The sequence below is a fragment of the Haliotis rubra genome, unplaced genomic scaffold, assembly GCF_003918875.1.
Source record: "Haliotis rubra isolate DU_JTF1 unplaced genomic scaffold, ASM391887v1 Scf621, whole genome shotgun sequence".
In the NCBI taxonomy this organism is placed as follows: domain Eukaryota; kingdom Metazoa; phylum Mollusca; class Gastropoda; order Lepetellida; family Haliotidae; genus Haliotis; species Haliotis rubra.
Genome location: NW_025767326.1, coordinates 293,063 through 307,889, shown reverse-complemented (window position 1 = coordinate 307,889; position 14,827 = coordinate 293,063). Strand labels below are relative to the sequence as shown.

Below are 14,827 nucleotides of genomic sequence, written 5' to 3'. Positions count from 1 at the left end.
ATAACTGTTCCACACAATCATGCATAATGCATGCACACATACAATACACCGACCATAAAGAAAAAATCCCATGACATGCATCCTGGTTACCATGACAAACAGAAGATAAAAACGCTTACATCAACATCTAGGCGACGACTGTCAAACGTTGGAGCAGAGTTGATAAACGTAAAACCAAAAATTACCAAGAGCAGAAGAAGGGTTGAACAATCCATTGTGAAAGCTTCACGCTTCAGAGTAAACTGCCAGCGTTTGCTCGGTGACTAGTGTAACCGGAAGTCATATACGGTCAACCGGATGTTCGTGCTTCAACAGAGAGATGGCAGTTGGCAAGAAATCTACTCTCTTCCTTATTATTAAGTGACATGCGCAGTTTGTGCCGAGAAGGCATTGTATTCAAGAAATGTCTTACTGAGAATATCGTTAAAGAGAACTTCAAAGCATGGTCGTTTATTTGTTTGTTTCTTTCTTTCTTTGATTTCTCTCTTTACCCCATCTCTTCCAACTGTTTGTTTAAAATCTTGAGACCCGTGAAAAATCCGGGTTAGAATTTATCTTCAGCAGCCCATGCTTGTCGTATGAGGCGATAGGGGTCAGGTGGTCAGACTCGCTGACTTGGGTGGCAAATTTCATCGTATCCCAATTGCGTAGACCGATGCTTATGCTGTCGATCACTGGATTGTCTGGTCCAGATTCCATTATTTATAGACCGCCGCAAAATAGCTGGAATATTGCTGAGTGCGGCGTAAAAGTAAACTCACTCACTTAAAATCATGACTCGACTATCCAGTGATTGATATAATGAACAACAAGCTATGATGATACTCGATCATACAAATCACCGACATAACATGGGATACAACATATACAAACGGGTTTTGAAAACACTAGTGACATTTACAGAAAGTCTACTGTGACGTTTTAAAGTCACGCGTTACTTTAGGTTTTCTAACTTTGGATATCGTTCGATCAACCCGAGGGACCAGTGAACAACGTATTTATCCTACCGAACACCTCAATGGTAATTTTGAACTGTTTGAAGGACGGGTATCGGATCATAGTATAGAGTACCAGACAAGAAAAACAAATTTATTGTTATCTCCTTTCCATCGATTTGCATTCGCAAAACATCGGTAATTTCAGTACATTATACGTGATTCAATGTTAATCGAGATAAAGAATTACTACTACGAAGTACCGAATGAGTTCGGCATTCCCAGCGGGGTACATAGAAAATGTTACTCGCTTGTAAGCGGGGTATATTGAAAATAATAGAGAAAACGACATTTATGTGTGAGGCAAGATAAGAGATATTGTTTAAAGCCGTGAAAAGACCTCACTCACTCACTCACTCTCACCTTCACTCACTTACGGACATCTAATGAGTTAAATCGGCATCATCTGAAAGCAAAATTTACCGTAACGCATGCGCATATGTGAAATATCTAGCTGCATTCATATATATTGGTTTGTTTGCTTGTTGTTTAACACCGCACTCAGCAAATGTCCAGCTGTTTAGCGGCGGTCTGAATATAATTGAGTCTGGACCAGACAGTCCAGTGATCAACAGCATGAGCATCGATCTACGCGATTGGGATCCCGTTAGTCGCCTCTTACAAGCATGGGTTGCTGGAGACCAAGTGTAATCCGGAACTTCACGGGTCAGTTTGTATTGGCAATAGCATCGTTCTACGCGATTGGGATCCCGTTAGTCGCCTCTTACAAGCATTAGTTGCTGAAGATCAATTTTAACCCGGATCTTCACGGGTCAGTTTGAAAGGCTCGTAGCTGTTACTGAGGGGAATTCAATCTGACTGGATAGGGCGTCGACAGGAATAATTGTAAGAGCTTTGATATATAATGATGACATAACAATGACCATTCGAAACTAGTTTCACAGTCATTTCCTAATGCGATTCTCCAAAGCGTTCATGCACTTAGCGATCTGTTAACAGCGCTTAATCACTTTGCGTGTGTCAGAGGGAATATCTGATTCACATTCCTTACTGTTCCGTATCCCAAATCATGAAAACAAACATGTTGTGTGATAAGGAAATACGTCCTACTTCCGGTTGTACGGAGGCACAATGAATATGTTTCCATAAATAACTTCAATTATCCATGTATAAAAACAACAACGTAACATGCGTTTATTTTTAAGAATGTGTGGGTGAAATCACGCTTCGGACCTTTGTTCCGAACTATGGCCTGATGTAAATATTGTTCAAAGCAGCGGAGAAAAACACGTTTTAAGGGTTGTTTAGTTCTCCTTTTTACGCTATGCGTTGGGGGAATCGCCGAAGTGATGAAAGTGTTTGGTCTTAAATTACCATTTCGATGAAACATACCTGGGGTATGTTTATAAAAGTTCTTAGAATTAATTATAAATGTGTAAAATATTCAGAAGTTTGCGAGAGTTACTCTCAAGATTTTTAAACATTATTCTGATGAAAATTCTGAGAACTTTCATATATACGTCTCTGGGACGAATATTAATATAGCATTAATTGGATGAACCTGGGATTCAAACCTATTATCATAGGTTTTTTGTCTGAAGGGAGTGAACTCTGCAGAGCGAAGACTAACCCCCGTGTCCCCATCCCCCTTGGGTACATTCGTCTGTCATGGAAATGGGGAACCCACAAGCTTCTCGTTTACGCTGCTTCAAACCAAGATTCCTAATCAGGGCGGGACTAGCATCATCGGATCATGTACGCATAAGGAACATAACTACACATAGCGGAACTCCGACACCAAAGATGACTGGACACCAGCGCCATCTATTCAGAGAGGAAATTGGACATCGTTATTTGCAAAACGACCTATTTGGGGAATCAGGTGAATACAATGTCTGACCCGCATCACTGTGTCATCGTACCATTATCCGTGCTATCACAGAAATATATTAACCTTACAAGCTACTGAGGTAGCGAGAGGTGTTTAAACACGGCATAGAAGAGTATTTACATGCGAAATCTCTCAGTAAATCACTTAATGTTTCAATAACAAAAGGGCAGTCCTATTCGTTCCTCATTACAACACATGGTCCTGGCGAGGTTATGGGGTAGTTGAACTCGTACAATGGACATAACGGATATTTGAAAGGATAACTGAAAGGGGCTTATATTTCCTATTTCTACTAAGAAAGAAAACTTCTTTCCTATTTCTATTAAGAAAGAAAATGTCTTTCCTATTTCTTTAAAAGGAAACATCTTTCCTATTTCTATTAAGAAAGACAACAACTTCTTTCCCTTTTCTATTAAGAAAGAAAACATCTTTCCTGTCTCTATTGAGGAAGAAAACATCTTCCCTATTGCTATTAAGAAAGAAAACATATTTCCTATTTCTATTGAGAAAGGCAACATCTTTCCTATTTCTACTGAGAAAGACAACACGACCGATTTGGTTTGTCTGTTTCTTGTGTAGAGCTGGACTCAGCAATTTACCAGCCATGTGGCGGCGGTCTGTAAATAATCGAGTCTTGACTAGACAATCCAATTATCAACAACATGAGCATCGATCTACGCAATTGGAATACGATACGATGACCTGTTTCAATCAAGTCAGCGAACCTGACCACCCGATCTTACGACAAGCATGGGTTGACGAAGACCATATAACGGCATTGAACAACAAAAACAAACAAACATTATCAGTCCTAAGTTGTATATACAGTTTGGATATGCATGTAGGTAAGGGTGCGTTTTGGTTAAAGCGTTCGCTCATCACGCCGAAGACCCGGGTTCGATTCCCCTCCACACATGGGTACAATGTGTAAAGCCTATTTGTGACCCCCGCCATGATATTGCTGGCACATTGCTAAAAGCAATATTCACACACTCAATCCCGTTACGACAAGCCTGGGTTGCTGAAGATCAATTCTAAACCAGATCTACACGGGTTCACATTTTGGGGCATTGTTATGTCAGAACAGGTAAAATGTTCCCTGTTCTGTCCTTCATGGATGGAGTTGGATGGAGTTGTGCATGTCATCGTATGCTGTCGGCGTGGGCCGATGCTCACAATATCGATCACTGGATTGTCCGGCGAGATCGGATTGTGTATAGAACGCCGGCACATAGCTGAATTACTGACAAAAACAAATAACAACAAATAATTCTCTTATCCGTCAAAACTGAGGCGGATATCAACAATGTAAACATCCCGTTTGGTTGGGTCCTGTCAAACTCTGTCATCTCCGAATGTGGGCAAGTCTTGTTTGTAACTTCATCCTGTACTATTTCAAAGAGTATCATTTTGCTGGCCTAAAACAGGCGGTTCCTTGACATATCTTATGACGTAGAACGTAAAAGTGTTGCAAAAACATATGTCTAAACTACACCTAATAATTAAGAACACCAAGACAGTAATAGGATTTGAGCAATTTATAGACTACAAAGAGAAGGGGTAGGAAGTTTAAATTCCTAAGTTTTGGGAAACTGACAATCTGGCCTTAAGAGAATCCTCAATGTACCTGTTCTTTGCAGTATCTGTTTTCCAACGCCCATGTTTCTTGAACAGTCTATCGGGCACCCCCGAAGTTAGCAGCCTCCTGATCTAAATGAATGCAATCCCCAGTTACCTTCTTGAGAAACGGTTTTAAGGTTAGATACAGCAGTTTCCCTAGTTCTAGTATAGTTAAGGGGGCGGTGGGGTAACCTAATGGTTAAAGCGTTGGCTCGTCACGCCGAGTTTAGGGTATGTGTTAAGCATTTCTGGTGTCCCCCGCCGTGATGTTGCTGGAATATTGCTAAAAGCGGCGTAAAACCAAACTCAGTCAGTCAGTCAGTAGTATAGCTAAGAGGTTTGTCTTTGTAAATAAGACGGCAAACGTGTCGTGACCTGAAAATAGGTCCGAAAAGATGGGAGTGATTTGAAGTATCAATGGAAGCTGCTTCAAAATATCTATTCAAAATAGAAACTGGACACGTGACCTTGCCTGTTTTGGCAAGAACTACCTTGTTGCCTTGACGGTGTTGATCAGGTTAGATTTTCTAATGTAAATAACAGCGTGCTCGCCAGAAAAATTCAACCTGTACACCTAAGTGCATGTACGCGTCCGTACGTGTGTGTGTTGTTTGTGTCCTTCTGTGTCTATGTGTACTACTAGTCCTTATTCGTACCGGATCTATTGCTTTGTCCCAGTCAGACAGTTTATCTACTCCCAGCCAAGCGGTTGAGCTTCCGCCAGGGACCAAATCTGACATTCTCCGGGCAGACGCTCTATATATACACATGGTCACGGAAGCCCTCAAGGATCACTGCAAACCGTCCATTTGGTTGGTTGGTTTGTTGTTTAACGCCGCACACAGCAATATTACATCTTGGCCATTCAGGAGAAAGACTTGTCTGGCCCAGACTTGATTATTTTAGACCGCCGCCATATTTGTCGAATAGCGCTGAGTGCGGCGAACAAACTCTGAGCGACGTATGAAAGCTTGAACCATTTGATTATCTTACCTCTTCCATAACGAATTAAACTTTAATGTCATCGCGTTAGACTTGCAAGAGCGAGCGAGTTGGGGTTTACGTCGCTTTTTAGCAACATTCCAGCAATATCACGGAGGGGGACACAAGAAATGGGCTTCACACGTTGTACCCAGGTGGAAAAATTGAACCCAGGTCTTCGGCGTGGAGAGCGAACGCTTTAACCACTAGGCTATCCCAACGTCCCTTTATCTTCACTGATAGCAAAGTATAGAAGAACAGATGATAGCTGAGAAGAGTGGGGAGAGGCCTCAGTGGCCGGAACAGGTAGAGAAATAATGTGATGAAGGTGAAATGGTGTGCTATAAAGGTAGCGACTGGGAATTTAGCAGACATGGAGAATAGTTTGATGCAGAGTTTCTTCAGAGATCAGGACAGGAGAAAATCTAGCATTGGCTAAACTGAGAACGCCCAGTTTTAGTTCTTCTAGGTGTTGGTCAATGGCAGATGCCTGCTCTACTTGATCCATAAGTAAGGCTGATAAACAAAAGACGATTTTAATGAATTGATATCCCTGTTGAGTGTCATTGTCATGAAATGAATAGCGTCATGCTTTGTTTTGATTACTTTCATTGTATTGTGACAGTTAAGGACTTATAAGAAAACAGATGTTTGTCTAGCTGTTGCAAACTATTTCACACAAAACTTTCATGACTCACCAGGGTACAGGTATGCTCTGCAAGAATGTGTACATCATTGATGTTGACCGTTACAAACAGAGTTTCGGAAAGGCTACCAACAAAATTTAAAAGGCCACGCTTTTACTTTGAAGTAACATGTCGTTTAGAATTTGATATTACATTAAACAAAAACTTTCTCGTTGTATCAAGTTTAGCCACACACCTGGTTTTGAAAGCATTCAGGTGCGTCTGGATTTGTCGTCTCATTGAACACGTCGCATTTCCAGTATGACATCCCTGCATAACATGGCTGCTGACTGTACTTAACATGGTCATCACAGTTTCATGTTTTTGTCACGACATCGGGCCAAATTGTCCGTCGCTAAGACCATGTTCTAACAGGCAATATCCCATTGTCGTGTGTACAACACAAAAAGCTGAAAAGAATGACTCCCAACACAGTTCTTACTAATTATGTGGCTGTCACGTTTCTTTTGAGTACATCATTGTTTATATTAACTTTCAATATTTACATGGGGGTGGTGGGGTAGCCTTGTGGTTAAAGCGTTCGCTCGTCACGCCAAAGACCCGTTTTCGAATCCCCACATTGGTACAACGTGCCAAGCCCATTCCTGCTGTCCCCCGCCTATATATTGCTGGAATATTGCTAAAAGGGGCGTAACACTAAACTCACTCACTCACCATATTCACAAGATCTCTGCTAAAAGCAGATCCGATCGTAAGTTTCTGAATCGTCATAATCACAAATCGTGATTACACGAGGTTTTCGCGAAATGTTGAGCGTATCCGACCTTGTCATAAATCACCTACTTCCTTTGCAATGTATAGGTGAGTGAGTGAGTGAGTGAGTGAGTATGGTTTTACGCCGCTTTTAGCAATATTCCAGCAAGAGACCAGAGGTACTCTTGAAATGGTCTGTGTATGTGTGTGTGTGTGTGCTTTACGCAGAAAATTTTATCCACAAAACTCATTGTTTTCACTAAAAGCTAAAAGAAATATTTTTTAAACATTTTTGTGAAAAACAGAGGCACATAAATGTTGGATGAACAACTGCTTTATTACAGTGAAAGCGACTTTTCGATGTAGGTTCTGGCACTCATATCAAGCAAGAGTGGGAGTGGCGTTTGTTTCCGCAAGATACCGCAAGCTTGCTTGATAACGGTGTTATCTTACGACAAGCATGGGGTACTGAAGTCCAATTCTAACCCGGACCTTTGTGTGACGAACATCTGAATCAGGCTCCATGTGCTGTGATCGTGACATCTCAGATGGCGGTATTATCTTTACTCGCATGAATACAGAAACATCCGGCCACAACACATACCTAGCACCTCCTGGTCCTAATAACACCAGGATGTGGCACTTAGAATGAATGAGCAGGCTGCAGATGAGTGTGTGTCATCCTCCTTGATTGTGTGGATTGTTGCTCATGCAAGATCAGATGACGCACCATAACGCAATAGTAGTATGTACTCGGAGATCTTACCGACCGAATACTCACTGAAACCTAGACACATACACGCACGCACGCACGCACGCACGCACGCACGCACGCACGCACGCACGCACGCACGCACGTAAGTGAAGATCCCGGTTAGAATTTGTCTTCCGTAACCCATGCTTGTCGTAAGAGCCGACTAACGGGATCAGGTGGTCAGGCTCGCTGACCTGGTTGACACATGCCATAATATCCCAATGAGTAGATCGATGTTCATGCTGTTGATCACTGGATTGTCTGGTCCAGACCGCCGCCATATAGCTGGAATATTGTTGAGTGCCGCGTTGAACAACCGACCGACCAACCAACTAACCCAAACCTAAAGCATCTGGACTGTATTGTACATTTTTCCGGGTCTTCACGGGTAAGATGCGCCCGGGTCTTCACGGGTAAGATGCGCATAGGAATCAAGCAGAGTCAGCAACTTGAATTTAAACAAGCGGTGTTTGAGAAACGAAATTACTTCAGGAAATTTGCAACAAATGCCAAGTGTCCATTGGGGCATGATACCTGGAGCATTTGCTTGCCTTTGGGTGTGTTTGTGATGACCCTTGATATGGTTACATCTCTAAAGGTTAATGACAATTTATGTGTCAATATTTACAGCAAAATTAATGTCAACTGAATTTGACTTCATCAATAGCATCCGGGTATGCGACATGTAGGTATCACGTAGGCATCCAATGGCCACCGACAGTTCCACCGCCAATCCCCAATCCCTCTTCTTGTTGATCAGTTTCTTTATGTGGAGGGCCTTTGCAAATCTGACTCATTAGTGACAAAGATTTTGTCCGATGCATCTCCCGACCTTCACCTGCACCATGTGTTTCCGTGATGTTTCAGGTGAACAGATGACTTGCTCTTTAATGTGTTTGTGTCGGGTGCCATCGGCTAGGCAGGACATACTATTGCAATACTCTTCTTCAGGGGCTTCCAGAATATCTTCTGAGCAAGTTACAGAGTGTCCAGAACTCAGCTGCCCGAGCTGTGACACGCACAAAGAAGACAGAGCATGTAACACCTGTTCTGATGACATGCCACGGGTTACCCATCCGACAACGTATCCAGTACAAGATATTGGTACTGATGTTCAAAGCCTTGCACAACACGGCACCAGTTTATCTCTCAGACCTTGTGCAAGAATATCAACCAACACGTCATCTGTGGTCACCACAACAACACATGTGCCGGACAGTGGTCAGCCGGACCAAGACATTTGGTGAAAGGTCTTTTCAGTTTGTCGGCCCAGCTTTGTGGAACAAATAACCCCTCTCTCTTTGATCAGTAGAGACGTTCAGACATTACAATGTTTGTCTTAAAACGCAGTGGAGGAATATTGCCGAACTTTCAAGTGTACTCTGAGCCAGAGAATTAGAGAAATGTCTAGAACATATACACTGAGGGGCAAAAGAAACGATACCAAGTAAATTTCACAACGTGAGAAAAAACAAGACGTCATAAGCATAAGGTGACAATTTATATTTGCAGAACAATCAAACAACTACAACATATCGTAAATTCATACAGTCATAACCAAAGAAGGTACAGATATTCAACAATTAAAGAGGGTGGGGTCGATTGTCCAGTATTCGATCACGTACAAGTTTACACAGTCCCACTGAAACAGTCATTTGAGCACATTTGACCACAAGTTAGAGTCAGTATCGAGTGTGTGCTCCTCCAGCATCGATACAGGCTCGAACTCGACGTCGGGCAGATGACGTCAGACGTCTGATCACCGGACGTTGGATCCTGTTCCACTCGTCTTGCAGTGCTCTGGCAAGAGCTCTCCTGTTGGCAGGCGGATGTGGTCTGGCGCGAATTTGCCTCCCAAGATGGTCCCAAAGGTGCTCAATGGGGGAGAGGTCAGGGGAACGTGCTGGCCATGGTAAGACGTGAACGTTGTTAGCGTTAAGGAAACCCCTAACGCGCTGTGCTGTATGGCATGGAGCATTGTCGTGTTGGAAGACAGTTCGGGGGTTCTGCTGCAGGAATGGCAAGACGACTGGTCGGAGAACCTGGTCGATGTACCTTTGACCATTCAAGTTACCGTCTACGATCACCAAGTCTGTCTTTCTGTCTCCAATTATGCCTCCCCAAACCATGACGCTGCCACCGCCGTAGGGCTCCACTTCTTGTACGCAGCAACGTGCAGTACGTTCACCTCTGCGTCGATGTACCCGTATCCTGCCGTCTGGTCTGTTAAGGTGGAACCTGCTCTCATCTGTAAAGAGTACTCGAGCCCATTGCCTGTTCTGCCAGCCTGCAACTTGGCGTGCCCATCTCAGACGTTCACGTCGATGTTGACGGCTCAGTGCTATGCCACGGAAGGGTCGGTAGGCGCGAAGGTCGTGCAAACGTAGCCTCCTAGACACCGTTCGTCTGCTGACACGATGGCCGAGCGCTGTCTCTGCCGATGACGTCACCGTGAGGAACCTGTTACCTGTAAGTGTAACACACGTAGGTAGCGGTCTTCAGCGGCGGTCGTGACGGGCGGCCTACCACTCCTGGGTCTGTCCGACGTTCTGCCTGTTTGCCTGTAACGTGCCATAAGCCTGGTGATCGTCAAACGGATACAGTTGAAGATTCGGGCAAAATGGTCGTGGGTCGCACCAAGCTGGATCATACCAAGTGCCCGTTCTCTTTGCTCTGCTGTTAATCTTGGCATGGTCGATGATGTTAACGTTGCAATCTGATACTGGCGAACATTTCCATGTGCTTTTATACTCAATACGACCCATGCACGTCATTTTGCACGTGCATGAAAAATTGCCAGTCAAATGCATTTTTCATGACTTTCCATTTCCAAATGCATGTATTTTGGCACAGGTCCGTTTAAGTTGCGTTCGTGCGAAGGTTTTCTGTTCCAAACCACCTAAAAAGTCTGAGTTCAAATCCAATTTGTCCCCCATTAAAGTTTGGTATCGTTTCTTTTGCCCCTCAGTGTATATAGAAAAGAGGTGTGCTCTTGTCATTGTCATCCCACATTACAAGAACACCAGCAGCTGTGTGGAGATCGGTTTCACCCTGAATACTCAGCCTTGGGCTGTTTTGGAAACTTAACCACTGTTGCTGCGATGTGAATATTGACATCACTATCTTTAATACCATAATTATTACTATCTATTATACTGTCATTGAATTTTACTACCACACTCTTTGGTACTGCAGTTTAATCCAATGTAGTGATTTGTAAATGTAGTACGTTAGACTACAGTTTTGTATTACATCATATATCTCTATTGTTTGTTTCCAGGGGCGTAGCTACCATAATAGAAAAAGGCCCGGGCTTACACATGATTTTGAAAATGAAAGTTGGACAAGCCCTCAATACTATCTAAATATAAGCCTTTGCAACCTATCGGGCTTACACGAATAAAATGGTTTGCTACGCGCCTGGTTTCACATCGACTTATTTATGGACTTATTCCAAATTCAGTTATTGTTTCATCTTTGGAATCACAGTAACACAGTAAATGGGGGAAGGAATGCGCTCAAATCACTCATCAGCCCTAACAACGTAAAACCTGATACTCCGAAGCTCCACAAAAATCTGCACTAAAAAATTAAAGCTACGTGTTATGAAATTTCGGTAATTGTGCCCCGCGTCTCGCTGATCTGATTCTTGATGCATATAAATCGAAATGTCTCTGCTACTCAGGCATCCAAAGTCAAAGTAAGACAAGAAAAGGAAAGGAAGTTCACCCGAAGACAAGGTTTATTGATGATCTCAATGTGGTTAAATAGTCGTGTTATTGTCAAATATATAAAATAAAATAAAATAAAATAAAATAAAATAAAATAAAATAAAATAAAATAAAATAAAATAAAATAAAATAAAATAAAATAAAATAAAATAAAATAAAATAAAAATAAAATAAAATAAAATAAAATAAAATAAAATAAAATAAAATAAAATAAAATATAATACTCGTATACACACGTACATACAAGTATAGTATATGATGCAGTGACATTTATCTTGGATCTATCTTGACAAAAAATTAATGATTTCCATGTTATTTCGATACATGATAACATGTTACACCTAAAGTAGTAAGGAACATGTGACTGGTTGGAAAAATCAAATTGGGTTGGATCACGACACAATTCAGGACGCTGACTATAAAGATTTTGTACCATTTTCTCTCTGACGCCACCGCTGCCAAATGACATTTCCAATTATCAAATACGCCTGCAAATATGGCAGTATTTATATTTTTAATACTACAGTACCTTGGATTGCGGAGACCAATTATTTCCATTTCATCACAGAAGAGAGGACGCGAGATTTATCTCACTACACAAACTCTCAAGCCATGAGTCCATCTCTGCGGTTGTCCATGTTTTCTGCGGGACTTCGGAACATCAAAGTACCCGTATTTGGAGAGTGAACACGTGTTAAATACATATCGAAAATCGAAGGATTTACAGAAAAACTCTTTCAGATTCAGACACATTCGTTCACATTCTTCAATGGTTGTGTGCAAAATGTCTTTGTGGTTGTGTCCGCTGATTTTTCTTCCTTTCATCAATTTTATCTTCTTGCCGTACTTCAAACAGCCTGAAACAAAAGCACAGAATGTTGTGAACGTGTTTAACTTACGATCAAGCCGCCTACATTACAATATTTGTAAATAAAACCGACAAAACCAGTCCATCATCTATAGGAAATCTCTGCTAAAAGTAAAGACCAGAGTGCAATTCCAAATATATATGCAAAGGTCCCTAGTATGGTGATCTACCTTCAGTTGTTGGTGATCTATAGCCCGATTTTATATTGTATTATCCTAATTTGAAATCCAGTTTTAAGGAGAGATGTTGGTTTTAATTCTTGATACTGTGATATTCTAGTTGGTTTTACTGTCCTTCGTTGATATGTTTTTATAATTTTCATGTATTTATGATGAATTTGAAACTTTTTGTCGTCACGATATGGCTGAAATATTGCCGTTGTGACTGTAAATCTTAACTCACTCACTCACTCGCTCACTCACTCCAACTATATATATCACGAGCATGTGTTTATAAATCACTATCAAACGTCACAAACACGCGCAACGGCTCGGCAGTTGTGACAAGATTAGGGTTCGTATGGTAGAGGTTAAAATAGGGAATTGCATCGGACATTATGTTTGCCACGAAAAGAAGCATTAATAGCAAAAAGACGTGAATTATCTTACTTGTTTCAGACTTGAATATATCCATAACGTAAACTGAATTTTGAAGTGAACTATTCTTTTAACTGAAGGATTAATTGACCGTAACCAATAAAGCAAGTGTACCCGTGAAGATCAGGGTTAGAATTGGTCTTCACCAACCCATGCTTGTCGTAAGAGGCGACTAACGGGACCGGGTTGTCAGGCTCGCTGACTTGGTTGACACACGTCATCGTAACCCAATTGCGTAGATTGATGCTCGTGCTGGTGATCACTGAATAATCGAGTCTAGTCCAGGCGCGTGGTTTCAGGGGTTTCGAACCCCCCCCTTTTGAAAGTGACTTAAGACCACATTGAACAATTTTTTTGGGCGTGGGCAGAGCCAAAGGGGGTTTTAACCCCCAACCCCCCTTTAAAATTCCTGGATCCACCCATGCAACTGCGGCAGTAACGGACTCAAAGGGACCACAGATTTTAGTTTGTAATAACCATAGTTCATTATACGCATTATACAGATGATTGGCCGTTCGTTACATCTCTTACAAAACACTCTAAACATGACTGTGTCTATAGAGCTGACTTCAACTTTCTAAGTCAAAACATTGATTATACAACAGTCTCGTTTCTTTTGACTGGGTTAAGTCCTATTGCTCAACTTAGTACAATAACCAGTCCAGAATTGTGAGACTAATTCATTTGAATGGATACATAAAGGTTAATCAGTATTATTTGAAACATCTAAGCACTTGTATATTGCAACACTACGCTCCTTCTAATCCTTACAAACACGTGGTGCAGCTTGCTCTGTCGTACAGCGATCTCTGACAAACGGAAACCTGGAAATCGTGGAAATCTCAAAACGAGGCTCTGCCGCAAGAAAGTTTGGTGTAACCATTGAGCCAGATGCATTGTGAATCATTTTACGACCTCATCAAACAGGGGCAGTCTGTGACGTCTTAGTTAAGGTCATGCTGCCTACCCCTCGCCATAAAATATAGAAATACGATGTTATTAAAGTTTAAAACTAAAATTCATTTGTAATGTCTATTTTCACTTTCACACGAGAAAATTCTGATCGGCTGAAAAGTAGGTCATTGTCTGAATAGATTAATGAGACTCATGTTTCGGTTTGAGCTGTCATTTGCCCCTTGATGTCGAGGAATATTCCAACAGCTTAAGTCTTTGGAGTTGCATTTCACGAAATACAATCAGGTATGGTCTTTGTGTCAAATGTTTTAAGAGCGCCTCTTGCCAAAGACAAAGTCGTTTGATCAGATTACAACATCCAAAGCCTCAGTGAAACTTTCAAAGCCTTTTGTGGTAGACATGGGAATGGTATTTCCAGGTGTGGCGTTTAATCACAAGTATGACATCCAAGACTATTAAAGAAATCGAAAGCACCATATGTTCCATATTTTCATTTAAATTAACATTGAATTGCCTTTGCATGTGTTTGTGACGGGACCCAATGGTGGGACAAGAAACAATCACATTTTCGCGAAAATCTTGTATCATCCCTATTTGTTAGTGTTCATAAACACATCCTCATGATTAAGTCGGAATCATAAACTGACTGTGCTTATGCAGGGATTTCTTATAAATGTGGAGAGGGTTTTAGTAGATCTCATTTAGAACACTACTGAAAATTCTACTTCCTTGGAAGACTGAAGCTTCGAGTGATTCCATTTTTTAGATCTAAGTTTATACATATTATCACATCTTTTCAAATGCATCTTTCATTAAATCTTTGCTTAATAACTACGGTGAACCATCAGGTTATTTTCATGTTCAATATAGCTGTGAAACAGTTTCAAGTAGGAAGAAAACTTATTCAGAGAGCAGCCATAGATGTAAGACCAAGCATCATCGTACATCACGTTTTAATTCCCTTCCATGAGTTTTTCTAAACGAGCAATACCAAAATTACATTCAGACTTTCTCTCACAGAAATCAATGATTATCAGATATCGTATCATAAATTATCATATAGTAGTTATATTTATGTATTTTACGAATTTGTTAAATAATTAAATCGCAGCAAT

The 14,827-nt window shown here is 41.3% G+C and overlaps 1 protein-coding gene across 1 annotated transcript in view; it reads right to left on the bottom strand.

The window, feature by feature from the left end:
• The window catches only part of LOC124256263 (stromelysin-1-like), a 33,224-nt gene extending 32,957 nt beyond the window's left edge, over nt 1-267 (bottom strand). Inside the window, exon 1 of the mRNA XM_046690230.1 lies at nt 120-267. Coding sequence (XP_046546186.1) covers nt 120-215 — 96 coding nt within the window. The 5' untranslated portion in view covers nt 216-267. The remainder of the gene's footprint in view (nt 1-119) is intronic.
• Nucleotides 268-14,827: the final 14,560 nt, after the last annotated feature.